General features: G+C 32.7%; 1 protein-coding gene across 4 annotated transcripts in view; it reads right to left on the bottom strand.

The window, feature by feature from the left end:
* LOC141540236 (DNA topoisomerase I, mitochondrial-like) overlaps positions 1-14,490 on the bottom strand; it is a 68,878-nt gene that overhangs the window by 20,064 nt on the left and 34,324 nt on the right. For 3 of the 4 annotated variants that reach the window (XM_074263996.1, XM_074264004.1, XM_074264015.1), the window contains 4 exons: positions 12,687-12,802; positions 10,050-10,171; positions 3,517-3,639; positions 2,351-2,538 (listed from right to left, as the gene is read on the bottom strand). In XM_074263996.1, coding sequence (XP_074120097.1) covers positions 2,351-2,538; positions 3,517-3,639; positions 10,050-10,171; positions 12,687-12,802 — 549 coding nt within the window. The remainder of the gene's footprint in view (positions 1-2,350; positions 2,539-3,516; positions 3,640-10,049; positions 10,172-12,686; positions 12,803-14,490) is intronic. The other variant, XM_074264026.1, reaches the window with a different exon arrangement.

The following is a 14,490-nucleotide window of genomic DNA, read 5'->3' as shown; positions in this document are numbered from 1 at the left end:
TCATACCTACAGAAAGAACTGATAGTGTCTAAATACAGATTGAAGTATACTTTTTTTTAAAACTTTTTTTCGAGTTATTTTTTTTCTTGGTTTATATTTTCTTTCACAATATGACTATTATGAAAATATTTTCCTTGGCTACACATTTGTAACCTATATGGAATTGCTTGCATTTTTAATGGGGGTGGGAGTCAGAGTGGGTAGGAAAAAAGAGAGAGAGAATCTGGAACTCAAAAAGTTTTAAAAACAAATGTTCAAAATTGTTTTACATTATTATTTACATATAACTAGAGGGAAATGAAAATATAAATCAAAAGAAAGAGAAGGTAAATGCAATAAATAACATTAAAAGAAAACATGCTCAAATTAGGAGAAACACTGTACATAATAACAGCAATATTGTAAAATGATCAACTGTGAATGATTTAGCAATTTAAACAATACAAAATGATTCAAGATAATTTTGAAGGACTTATGATGAAAAATGCTATCCACTTTCAGAGAAAGAACTGATGGAGACTGAAGGCAGTCTGAAAAATTAAACTCTATTTTTCTTGGGCTTGTTCAGAGTAGAGGGATGGGGGAGGGAACTCTGTAGTTTCTTTTTCTTTGTTTTTTTAGCAACCTGGTTAACATGGAAATGTTTTTGCATCACTGCATTTGTATAACTTCTCTATCAAATTGTTTGCCTTCTTGAGAGGGGGGGAAAAGGAGAAAGGGAGGGAATCTGGAACTCAAAATTTCAAAAAAACTAATGTTAAAATTTGTTTTAATATGTAATTGGAAAAAAATCATATGTGTGTGAATATACACACGCATATCTATAAACATGTTTTCCATATAAGTAAAATATACGATTTCAAGGATTCTATGAGATAATCTAAGGACTACAATTCTCCTCAGAAGATCACAAACTAAAAAGCCTAAACAAAATAATTCAAGAGAACTGCCCAGAAATTCTGAAGACAGAAAACAAATCGCCAACTGGAAAAATCCATAAATCACTTGAAAAAAAAATCAAGGCTATAAACAGCAAGGCAGATCGTGCTTAAATTAAACAACTATATTGAGAAACAACAAATTTTTCAAATGACTAGGAGAAAACCTTTCAAATACACAGGACAGGAAATTCAAGTAACATAAGACTACAGAGACTACTCCATACCCACAAGAAAACACAGGAGGAAATAAAACAATGTGTTCTGAAGAAAAAAATGGAGCTTTATATGCAGCCCAGCATTAGCTACAATTCAGAGTTTAACTATAAATCAAAAAACACAGTTGTTAAATAATATAGAGATGTTTGGAACATACTTAATAAAGCACTGGGCAGGAAGACTCGGGTTCAAATCCAGATAACAGACAAAACAATAACAGTACCATGTTTACAGCAGAATGGGGGAAAATTCTAATTTGAACAAAAAAAAAAAAGTAGTATTAGAGATAGTGAAAGAAAATATAAACCTAACTCTCATAACTTTAAATGGGAATAGATTACACAATACAATAAAAGAAAAAAGACTAGAAACACATTTAAAAAAAACAAAAACAGAGTAAAACTGAAAATTGGAAAATTTTTTTACAATCCATCAAAAGAATAAATAAATTTGGAAAAATGAATAAAAAAAATAAATAAATAAACAGAAGCTAAAATCATGTTATGCAAAAACCAAGAACAAATATTCAAATAAATTATTTGCACCTCAGTTTATTCATCTGCAAAATGAAGAGGTTGTGGTGAATTACTTCTAAAGTCTCTTCTAATTTTAAGTCTATAGTTTTAGGAAACAAATTTATTTCTTTTACTGGCAAGCAAAAATAAGTTGAGGAACTGCTTTGTGTAACTTCAAATTTTAAGAGATTACAAGTCACAAGTACAATGATAAGCAATGACATGAAGGAAATTTTTATTAAATAACTAACTGTTAATATTGGGGAGATTTATCCTAGGATTTACTCTTTTCTGATACTTTATTCTCTACCAGGCCAAAATATCTGAAAGACAGTGTTCATAAAGAGACTGGATTAACTTTCTGCTCAATGTAGTTCAGATCTCATCCAGTGTTCTATTCAGGTTTGGATGGGGATACAGTCTTTGATTACATTACAATTGGTTGGGGGGGGGGGAAGAGATTTGGAAATAAAACTTAACCCCAATTGCCTCAGGGAAAAAAAAGATCTTTATTTTCTAAATCAGAAATGTTAATCTTAACCAAGATCAATTCAATTTCTAAGACTTAAATCTTATCACATTTGAGGCTTCTCCTACCCTTCCTTCCCTATCTTTATCTCAAAACATGTTCTTTGTTGCTAATTTTAATAGGAAAGTTATACTAAACCAAAAGTATACCTGCTGCAGTTTATGATTACATCTTCTGGCATTATTCTTTTCTTCAACATTCCCATTTTAGGATGGTCCCCACGACCACGAAACAACCCAGGTGGTTCAGTCTTGAAATTGCCTATTTTCTCTCTGTGGCCATCTAATATACAGTAGCCAAATTCTTCCTGAAGTCTTTCTGCTTCTTCTTTTAGCTTCTGAGTTAGTAAAACATCACATATATTAGCAAGAAGCAGAAAATGATAAGTTTAAGTTTCTTAAATTGGATTAAGGGTTCACCTCTTAAATAGTCCAAAATGAAAATCTATACTTATTTTCCATTGAAAAGGTTGCAAGAAATCAAAAGTTTAAGGGAGCTAATGAATTAGAGTTATGTATAATTACTGGGGGATATAAGAACTAAGAATACATCATTAGGTCACCTCCAATCATGTTAGGTTACTAATGACAACAGATTTTTTCAAATTAAATTTAATTAAGCTAAAAAAGAAAAAAAAAGTCCAGTTTTTTTGTAAGCTGGAGTTAGACTTTAACTATCAATGCAACTATTATTTAAAAAAAAAAAAAACCTGCTTCACACATCTCTATTTAAAACTATTTTTTGTTTCTTGTAAGGAAAAGGGTTATCATTTCTTAGAGATTTCAATTAAGTTCATGCTTTAAAAAAATGTCATTTTGTTAGTTTTTTTTTTTTTTTTTTAAAGATTTGGAAGAATATTTACCTAAAACAAATGAAAAAAGTTAAAGCCATACTTTACAGTATACCAAATTATGCACCACATTAATATTACTTTTTGTTCATTTATTATATTCCTCAGAGGGGAAATACCAATCATATTCCTTCCATTAAAGGAGGATTTAGTTTTATTCAGTATATGTTTCTCCAAGTATGTAAATGAAGTATTTTAAACATTCTATGAGAGTTTACAATTTAAAAGAATCATATCTTATTATAAAATGACAGTCAATAAAATAATCATCTCCTGATTTCATCTTTAACATAAAGAACTTCATTTCCTTAAAGTATATCTGCATGAAATTTTACTAGGAAATATTTAAAGTACACAAAATATTTATGTCTCTGGTCATCAACCTCCTATTAATGGTCTAGCTGAATTCTTCTAAGATGAATATTAATAAATGTACAACTCTAACATTGTAGAATGCATCCTGACCTGTTTCTCCTCTTTGGGCAAAGCTTTTCTGGCTTCATTCTTATCAACAAAGTACTTGTGGATCTCCGTGAAGTCACACTTGTTCAGGTGCTTGATTATTTTTTTCTCTTCCACAGTCATTTCCTGCATCAAAAGCCAAAAATCAATACAAAGTCTTGCTCATAAACTTCAAGCTCCATGATTTTATCATATGGGTGCATCAATAACTGATGCAGAGACTTTAGCACAGTCTTCATCAAACTCATTTTCTCGTGGCCAGCTTCTTGTGAAGAGGTCTTCCCATTAAGCTTAGCAAGCCTTGTGCTCAAAAAGAAACAAAGTCTAACACCAGGTATTATCTGACACTTCCAGTTTGTTAGAACCTGCTAAAAATTTGCACTCCAACGCCATGGAACAAATATATAACACAACGAATCATCAGAATACATCATCTCTTTTCTACAGCTAAAAAGATCCAGGGAGCAGGACACAAAACTTGGTATTGAGAGAGATGAAGTGATTTCCTTTTCTAAAAATTAATGGATCAGTATTCATAATAGACAAAAACAAAGGGCTTAATAGGTGATATCAAGGACTAATAATTTATTGTAAGTATTTACTAGTGATAACCCAGTACCTAAAAATATTAATATCATCTACACTTCATAACAATGAATTTAGGTGAAAAAAAATCAAGGCTCCTTTTTTTAGGAGCTTTCACTCTCATTAAGAGAGCATTGTGTATTTGATGCCTATGGAAAAATTAAATTAAATTTTTTTAAATGAAAAAGCTTCCATATTAATTATAATCAAAGAAAAAGCGATTATTAGTAGTTTATGTCAATACACCCATGACAGATTGCCAGGACAGGTTATATTCATTTATAACTTAGGTCTTTTAACAAGAAAGGTCAGTAAGAGACAGAAATAGGATCTGAACCTAGGCCTTCCTGAGTTCCAACTTTAGCATTATATCCATTAGATTATGCTGACTCTTAAATTTACTGTAAAAAAAAAATAGCTTTACATCTTTACAATAACTCAACAGGATATCTATAATAGGGACCTATACTTTCTCCTCTTTCTTAATGGAAATAAAGGGACCCATATGTGCAAAAATGTTTGTGGCAACTCTTTTTGTAGTGGCAAGAAACTGGAAATTGAGTGGATGCCCACCAATTGGAGAATGGCTGAATAAATTATGGTATATGAATGTTATGGAATATTATTCTTCTATAAGAAATAATCAGCAGGATGATGAGAGGTTTGGAGAGACCCACATGAACTGATGCTGAGTGAAATGAGCAAAACCAGATCATTATAAATGGCAACAACAAGATTATACAATGATCAATTGTGATGGACGTGGCTCTCTTCAACAATTAGATGATTCAAACCAGTTCCTTGTTCAGTGATGAAGAGAGCTATGTACACCCAGAGAGAGAACTGTGGGAATGGAGTGTAGACCACAACATAGCATTTTCATGCTTTCTGTTGATGCTTTCTTGCATCGTTTTCCTTCACAGGTTTTTTTCTTTCTAGATCCAATTTTTCTTGTGCAGCAAAGTTAACTGTTGGATTTAACATATATTTTGACATATTTAACATGTATTAGACTACCTGCCATCTAGGGGGAGAGGGTGGAGAGAAGGAGGGAAAAATTTGGAATTGAAAGTTTTGCAAGGGTCAATGTTGAAAAATTACTTATGCACATATTTTGTAAATAAAACATTTTAATAATAACAAAAAAAGTTTACACTGATCCAACTATTCTGAAGAGCAATTTGGGATTATACCCAAAGAGCTATCAAATTGTGCATATCCTTTGATCCAGCAGTATTTCTACTGGACTTATGTCCTAAAGAGATTATAAAGGAGGGAAAGGGGCCCATATGTGCAAAAAAGTTTGTAGCAGCCTTTTTGAAGTGGCAAGAAACTGGAAACTGAGTGAATGCTCATCAGTTGGAGAATGGCTGAATAAATTGTGATATATGAATGTTATTGTTCTATAAGAAACGATCAGCAGAATGACTTCAGAGAGGTCTGGACTTACATGAACTGATGCTAAATGGAGTGAGTAGAATCAAGAGAACATTGTACATAGTAACAAGATTATATTATTATCAATTCTGATGGACTTGGCTCTTTTTAACAATGAGGTGATTCAGGCCAGTTCCAATGGTCTTGTGATGGAAAGAGAGAGACTGTGAGGGATGAGTGTGGATCAAAACATAGTATTTTCACCTTTTGTTCTTGTTGGTTGCTTGCTTTTTTTCCCTTCCTCATTTTTTCCCTTTTGATCTGATGTTTTCTTGTGCAACATGATAAATGTGGAAATACGTTTAGAAGAATTGTACATGTTTAACCTATATTGGATTACTTGGTGTCTAGGATACCAAGTAGTTGGTGGGGAGGGAGGGAAAAAAATTTGGAACGTAAGACTTTGCAAGGGTGAATGTAGGTTTGTATGTATTTTGAAAAATAAAAAGCTATTAGTATAAAAAAGTAAAAAAATAATTATTTTTCAAAATAACTGTGACAATTTCCATATATGACAGTGCATTGATGTGCCAGTTTTCCTATAGCACCTCTAATTTATGACTTTTTTTTGGCCAGTTTCAATAATTTTAATATTTATTTCTCTAATTATTATTTGGGAATACTTAATATGAAGCCTATACTCTTCTGTTACAAACTACCTACTCATATCTTTTGACCCTTTATGAATTGGGAAATGGCACTTATTCTTGTAAATTTGAAATATGAATATCTTGGAAACCTTTTGTCAGAGAAACTTGCTGCAAAAGATTATTTTTTCCCCAATTAACTGTTTCACTTGTAATCTTGGTTGGATTCTTTTTTTTTTTTTTAAAATGCAAAAACTTTAGAATTTTTATATAATAAAAATTGTTCATTTTATTTTGATTCCCTTTATTCCTTTCTTAGCTGTGAACTTCTCCCCTATTCTCATAGGTTCTGAAATGCAGCTTTTTCCTTACTCCGCTAATTTATAATGTGACTTTTTTTATATTAAATCAAGTATTTGGATCTTATCTTTGTATGTGGTATGAGGTATTGATCTACAATTAATTTCTGTTAAACTGCTTCCAGTTTTCAATCATTTTTATTGAAATGAAAGCATACCCCAGTAGCTGGAATCTTTTCTATATGATGCATAGATAATCTTTTCCACTTTTTATTTTTTAACTATTACCACACTGTTGTGCCTTGCCTTATAGTTTTAAGATCTCATATTACTAGTAACCCTTGCTTCCTTTTTATTTACTGACCTACCAACTATTAGAAACTAAACATGTAAAAGGAAACACACATTGCTAGATATGGTCAATGAAAGAATTTATTTTCTTTGACTATGCATATTGATTAAAAGAATAGTTTTTTTTCAGTGGGAAGAAAAAAGTAAACACTTCTTAAGTGAAACAATTTTTTTTAAAAAAAGAAAAATCAGTGTTTGATTTTCCATAGCTCTTTCATATTTAATGTTCCTATTTTTTTCAAGTTTGTGATAATTCTCAGATATGATGTAGAAACTGAATTATTTTTATTTATATTTTTATTAAAGTTTTGAATCATGTTTTGATATAGTCACTTACAATATGTAATTCTTTTGAAAACTGTTCAGTCATGTCCAATTTTGAAGCTTATAGTAAAATATGTAAAGATGTAAATCTAAATCTATTTTCAGTCAAAGTGATTTATACTTTTTCCTGCAATTTTGTTTTCCCCTATCTCCTCATCTGAATAATTTATGTTTTGGGTTTTTTTTTTAATACTAAGTTACTTTTTTTGCTTCTACTATTTGCTTATATATTATATTCTACTAAACTATGTCCTACTTTTCACCAGTGCCAGTAGTTTTAATGTTTACTGATTTAGTTTGATATGGGGGCAGGTAGGTGGCACAGTGGATAGAGCACCAGCCCCGAAGTCAGGAGGATCCAAGTTCAAATATGACCTCAGACACTTAACACTTTTCTAGCTGTGGGACCCTCTGAAAGTCATTTAACCCCAATTGCCTCAAAAAAAAAAAAAAAAAGACTATAGTTTGAGAATGGTAATGCTGTATTATTATTTAAGCAGACAAAATAATGACAAAATTCATTTGGAAGAAAAAGCTTCCTTAAAGGAATTTTAGAAGGTCAAGATATCTAGAGAAAATGATAAAAAGTAAGAATGAATAAGGATAATACAACACTAAAGCTAAATCAATTTAGGTTCTCTAAACTCTGACTTTGCAATCTTATAATATAATAAAAGTCCAAAGCATTTGGACCTATGTCACTTTGGGAAAAGCATCATTTCTCAAGAGGGCTCATCTATAAAATGGTATTGTAATAATTGATTTGTTAAGGTTTCTTCTAGGTTGAAAGTCTATGATCTTTGACTAAGAATGTAATTTTTTTTGGTTTTCATCTGCACCTTGATTTCATCAATACCCTTCCACCAACATTGATAAGCAACTCAATTTTGCAGTTATCTGGGGCACTGCTTCATTCCAGTCCTTCCTAATTTCAAGACCAGTCATCAATCTACCACACCTTATATAAAATATTTATAGCTATCTCAGTCATAATAGTAAAAATCCAAAAATGGTCTATTTATACCAAGTTCAACTTCATTCAAGAAATGTTTATTAAACACCTACTATGTGCAAGGCACTATATTAAAGAATACAAAAAGAGGCAAAAGATAATTCCTGCTTCTGAGGACCTTACAACACAATAGGAGAAGACAATATACAAACACACATACATACCAAGAAAGCTATATACAGGATAAAGGGAAATCACTAGAAGTAAGAATACTTGAGGAAAACTTTCTAGAATAAGTGGAATTTTAATTGGGACTTAACAAAAGTCAGGGAGGTGAGTTGTTAAAGAGTAGAGAAGAGCATTCTAGGGATAGGAATAATTAGAATAATTGGAGAAATGAATGACTTATTTGTGCAACTCCAAAGTCAGTTCACTAAATCAAAGAGTATGTGTTGGGGAGTAAGATGTAAGAATATGGAAAGATAGAAGAGAGCTAAATTATAAAGAGCTTTGAATCCCAAAAGGAATGTTTTGTATTTGATCCTAGAAGCAATAAGAAGCCATTGGAATTTACTGAGTATGGAAATAACATGATCAAATTTGCATTTTAGAAAACTCACTGGATTAGAATGGGAAGAGATTTGAATTAGAAAATGTACCAGTAGGCTAATGCAATAGTTCAGATGTAAATTATAATGAGGGCCTACATCACAGTGGTGGCAGGATCAGAGAAGAGGATACATTTGGGAAATATCACAAAAATGAAACTGACAGGCCGAAACAGAAAGATAGTGAAGACTCCAGAACAACTCCTTGGTTGTAACCGGAGAAACTGAGATGATGGGGATGCTCTGGATAGCAGTCAGAGGGTCTGGGAGAAGGATAGCAAGTTTTGTTTTGGACATAATGAATTCAAGATGTCTACTGAACATCCAGTTAAAAATGTCTGAAAAGACTACAGTCAGCAGAGAAAGATAGATTTGAGACTCATAAGCATAGAGATGATAATTCAATTCATGGGAGCTGATGAGATCACCAAGTGAAGCTGTACAGAGGTAGAGAGAAGAGGCTCAAGACAGAATCTCAAGGTTCTGGGCCAGCAAAGGAAATAAAGGAGCAGCAGTCATGAGGGGAGGAAAACCAAGAGAGAAAAGTGAACCAAAAAATCTAGAGAGAAGAGAGAATCAAGAAGGAGAGGATGATTAGTAGTGTCAAAGGCTGAAGAGAAGTCAAAGAGAATAAGGACTGAAAAAAGATCACTGAATTTGACAGACAAGATATTAGTTAACTTTAGATGTCAATATAATACAACATTAGCATGGTATTTTGTTTGATTTTTTTGTGATCAATTTAAGGAGAGGGGGAAAATTTTTAAGATATAAAGAAATGGGAGTTTAAAAACAGTAATTTTATGACTATAAAATGACTACCTATATTTAACACTTTAATTCAGCGTCCTTATAGTGAAAATAAATCATTGGGATAGATGTAAAAGGTATTTTAAGGTCTGAAGTAGCTAAATAGAAACTTCATTTCATTTAAGATGACAATTTTTAAGAATACAAAGAAATATGCTAAGACATCCAAAATAATTCAAAGTGAAAAAACTGGAGTGAGAAGAACAAAAATAATAAAATAATAAAAACATTTACATAATGTCAAAGGCTAAAGTTTGAGAAGGAACATAGGAGATGAATCTTATTATCATTCATCTACTGAAAGTATTTTAAACAGTTCTGATTATGATTCTTGTCAGTCATTTAATCTTTCTAGGGCTCATATTCCCTAGTTGAAACAGGAGAAATGAACCAAACAATCTGTAAGTTTTCTTACATCTAATGATCAAAGTTGGGTATAATAATATTGAAATTTCTGTTTCTGTATTGACTCTTTATGAGGTTATTTATAATGAAAATTTAATAAAAGAGGGGAAAGAGACAATTCAAGATAAAAAAAAAAAAAAAAAAAAAAAACAATTCATTCACATGCAAGACAAAGTACCTTCCGCCAGTCATTGAAGAAGTTATTTTGAAAAACTTCTTTAGTTGTATATTCATGATCCAACATTTTCCCATAAAAGGTAGCAATCTCTTCAGTTGCTAAACTCAACTTCATAGCTTTTCCTGTGGAAATTAAAAGGCCAGATTCACTTAGTGTGTATGCTGTTTATTCAACAGTCCTACTACTGCCAATGTTAATGATCTTAACATTGCTTCTTGTCATTTGTGTTCATTTTTCCAGCACCAAGAGGTCTGTTTTGTGTATAAATTGAAGGGGAAGATGTGATGAAAATCTACAAAGATTATTTTTTATTCTTCAAAGTGCTTAGTCTTAACAAATATCAAATGCTCAATAAATGTTTAAGTGACAAAACCATGAACCCTGATTTAAGAATATCTGAACTTTCAAAATTTACTGATTCCACTCGTTATTTTAACAAAGCTAGATTTAACACTTCAGAATCAGACAAATATGCACAGATAAAGCCAATCAAAAGTTCTCTGAAAATGTGCATACAATATAAAACAGTAGATGAGATAAAAGCAATAATACTTCTGAAATAGTTGGATTTTTAGGAGTAAGTTTAGAAATACAAAAGATATTCCTAGTACCAAGAAATAACATGACTCAATGGACAAGTAATGTGATTACTATGAGTAATGACCCCAAACCACTCAATATTTTGTGCTTCAGTTTCTTTCTCTTGAAAACAGGTGTTCTATTTTTTTTCAAAAGAAAATATCAGTTTATTGAAGACAGAAACCATGTCTTATTCATTTTTAAAAAATCCATCATTGATGGGGGCAGCTAGGTGGTACAGTGGATAGAGCACCAGCCCTGAATTCAGGAGGACCCCAGTTCAAATCTGGTCTCAGAGCCTTAACACTTCTGAGCTGTGTGATCCTGGGCAAGTCACTTAACCCCAGCCTTGGGGGGGAGGGGGAATCCATCATTGTTGCTCATCATCATAAACTTCTATATATGAAAAACACTCAATAAATGTTAAATCAACACTGCTAATGAACTGAGTTGTGGATCAAAAAGTATTTACTATCTGTGCTAAAAGAGGAAAGGGAAGAAACAACAATAATTACCTAAAATAATTTAAAACTCATTTAGCAATAAAAGATAAAAAGCAGAGGCAGCTAGATGGCTCGATAGAGCAACAGCTCTGAAATCAGGAGAATCTAAATTCAAATTTGACTCTGGACTCTTTAACACATTAGCTGTGTGATCTTGGGAAAGTCACTTAATCCCCAAATGCCTCAAAAACCAAAATAAAGTATTTAAGATAAAAAGCAAACTCTCTCCCCCACTCCCCACATTTGGTATTCAGGGAAGACAATAAAAGATTTCAGGACTTATAGAAAGAAAAGCTTCCATAGAAGAGAAGCTTCCCTTAGATGTTTCAGCTTCAACAGAGTAGATCAGATAAATGCAAACAGACCCTATAGGAATTTTCACTGTCTATTTAGAGATGCCAGAAAGTTGAAAAAATGCTCATATAGAGGAATTAAAAGGAAGCATGAATCAGTCATTATATGCTGGTGTGGAATGTTGGTGTAAGTTGGTTCAAATGTATAAAAGGAGAATGACCTTCAGAACCAAAGAGATGGTGGCAGAACCTAGAAATTTTCTGGATTTTCTCAACTTGTGAATCTTTGTGGTGTCTTTGGAGGTTCACAGATGTTTGTCATTTGGAGTTGTGTTGTGTACAGCTTCTAAGCATATACATATAGTATCCTCCACAATGGGAAGTATTTAATGATGAAAATGTAATGATGATATTTATGTGAATGGTATCAGCTGAATGGCTCCTTCAAGCAGGATGCTATTGTCAATGACAAGACTGGGGCAAACCTAACAAACACACTACACACATTTTGAAATTTGCCTTCTTCTAAGCCTAGATACCTTTCTGACACACACCTACTGTTTGTAGCCTAGGGGATCACAATTAGCCAAGAAGAACTTGGGTTTCCACAAATAAAACCAAATCCAGATGGCCTATTTTTGCAAAATCAATATGTTTGGGAGTTATTTACAAAGAAAATCTGAGATATATAGGAGGGAGACAAGTAAATACTAAGACCATAACTACTTTGATATATTAATTGCTGATATTCAAATATACATGAATATAGAATATTAACTTGAGAAATCTATTTTTCCTCATTTTGAAATCAGATGGTAATGAAAAAGATTAAGATTTTCTTCATATGGAATATAACCTGAAATAAGCATTATCTGTTATGGCTAAGGAAACACAAAAACTAGACTTGGGAGTCAGAAAGCCTGAGTTTCAGCATAGTCTTTTGCAACCTAACTAGCTAGCTATGTGACTTAGAGAAAGTGACTTCACTTCTGTCTAGATTTTTCATCTGTAAAGTGAGGATAATGCTAGTTATATTGTAACACTCCTGCTGTGATCTAATGGTTGACACACATGAAGTATTTTATAATATAGTGTTATGTAAATGTTGTTATTTTGGAAGAAAGGAGATATGCTAGAGAAGAACATTGAGCTTGGGAGTCAGAAGAATTGAGTCTGAGTTCAGCTATTTTAATTTACAAGATTATAAAGGATAGTACTTGAAACATTATCTAAAAGGAGGCTATTATTGTTGAGTATCTTACCATCATAATAGAAGTGAACTTTATCTGGAAGTGGTTCATATAAAGGTGCAAAGTATGGCCCTTTATGTTCTAATTGTTTCCATTTCACACCATCTTCACTTTTTTCCTCTTGCCACCTAAAGACAAACCACACAAATAAAGTCACTCCTTTATGGAAAAATATCTTTGTAGTCAAAAGCATACAGATTATCTCAGATTTCAACCTGGCTCACCCCCAAGTACTGAAAGCTAATTTCATACCTTTCTCTCAGTTTCATTATCTGTTAAATTAGAAAGTTGACATAATTAAAAGGAAGTCTGTACAGAAACAGTCATGGCTGCTTCATTTTTAAATGGTGGAAACTAGAAATGACATATTGTCCACATATATGCAGAATTATGGAATGTTTAAACAAGTGGGTTATCAATATGATCAAATACTATCATCCATTAAAAATGACAAATATGGGAGAGCTAGGTTGTGCAGTGGATGGAGCACCGACCCTGAAGTCAGGAGGACCTGAATTCAAATCTGACCTCAGTCACTTTACACTTCCTGGTTGGGTGACCCTGGGCAAGCCACTTAACCTCAATTACCTCAAACCCCATCCCACCACCACCACCACCAAAAGACAAATATACAGAATGAAAAGAAATAATAAAAGTACAACACAAAGCATATCATGCATCATGAGCATTATTTAAATCTCATTTCTGTTTTGATCAGAAACCCTCCCAACTTTATTCATTTATTTTTTTAGAAATGATCTTTTTTTTTTTTTTTCAAACTAAGTGAAAGAAGTCATTCTTTGTCTCAATTGCTTCCTAGCCTTAATCACAGATGGACATGGCTTCAGACCAACTGAAGACCTTAACATAAAAAGGCCAAGGTCTCCCATAACATCCATTGCTTTCACTGGGCCCAGATGGCTTTGGAGGAGAAAGTAAAGCAGGTGATCTTGCACAGTCCCTCCTCACTTAAATCCAATTTACTTGAATGTCATGATGTCCCTCCCTTGATGTCATGGTCTTCTTCAGTGTGAAGGGCAAACAACAGCAGCAGCAGCAGCAACAACAACAACCATAACCACTACCACAATAGCAGCAGCAACAACCACTACTACCACCAATGAGGAGGACCACCTTGGCTAAGCTGATTCTGGTATAAGAAAATCCAATGAAATAATGCTGGTGATTAGGTATTTACTTTGAAATCACCACATTCAAAAACAAAAACATTTTTTACAAAACATTTTTCCATTCTGCTGCCATGTCCCACTCTACAACCAGACTTCCAGATCAAACTTCTTACCACTTCCCTCTACTTCTAGCACAAAAGAACCATAATCCTATAAATTCTATCATAGTCTCTGGAAAGGTTATGTCAATCAATTGCCTTATTATTTTATTCACAAGCCTGGAGATGTTTCAAACTAAAATATCCCTCCTTGTCCATGATTACCCAATATGAATTGTTCATTCATTTAAGTCACGTCCAACTCTTCATGATCCCATTTGGGGTTTTCTTGGCTGATAGTGGAGTGACTTACCATTTTCTTCTCTAGCTCATTTTACATGAGGAAACTGAGGCAATTTGGTGACTTGTCCAAGGTCACAAAACGTTAAGTGTTTGAGGCTGGATTTTAACTCGGGTCTTCCCGAATTATCCACTGTGCCCTAGCACATAAACTTCTCAAAGGCAGGGATTGTCTTTGATTTATATTTCTATCTTCATACATACTTTTTCACTCACTTGCTTTCATCAAAAGCTAGAAAAAAAGTCTGTACTTAAGACTGCTAAAACCCTGGGGTTGGCTCGATTTAT

Source organism: Sminthopsis crassicaudata, chromosome 1 (genome assembly GCF_048593235.1).
Source record: "Sminthopsis crassicaudata isolate SCR6 chromosome 1, ASM4859323v1, whole genome shotgun sequence".
Classification (NCBI taxonomy): domain Eukaryota; kingdom Metazoa; phylum Chordata; class Mammalia; order Dasyuromorphia; family Dasyuridae; genus Sminthopsis; species Sminthopsis crassicaudata.
The sequence above is the reverse complement of the archived record's forward strand: the minus strand, read 5'-3'. Positions and strand labels throughout refer to the sequence as shown.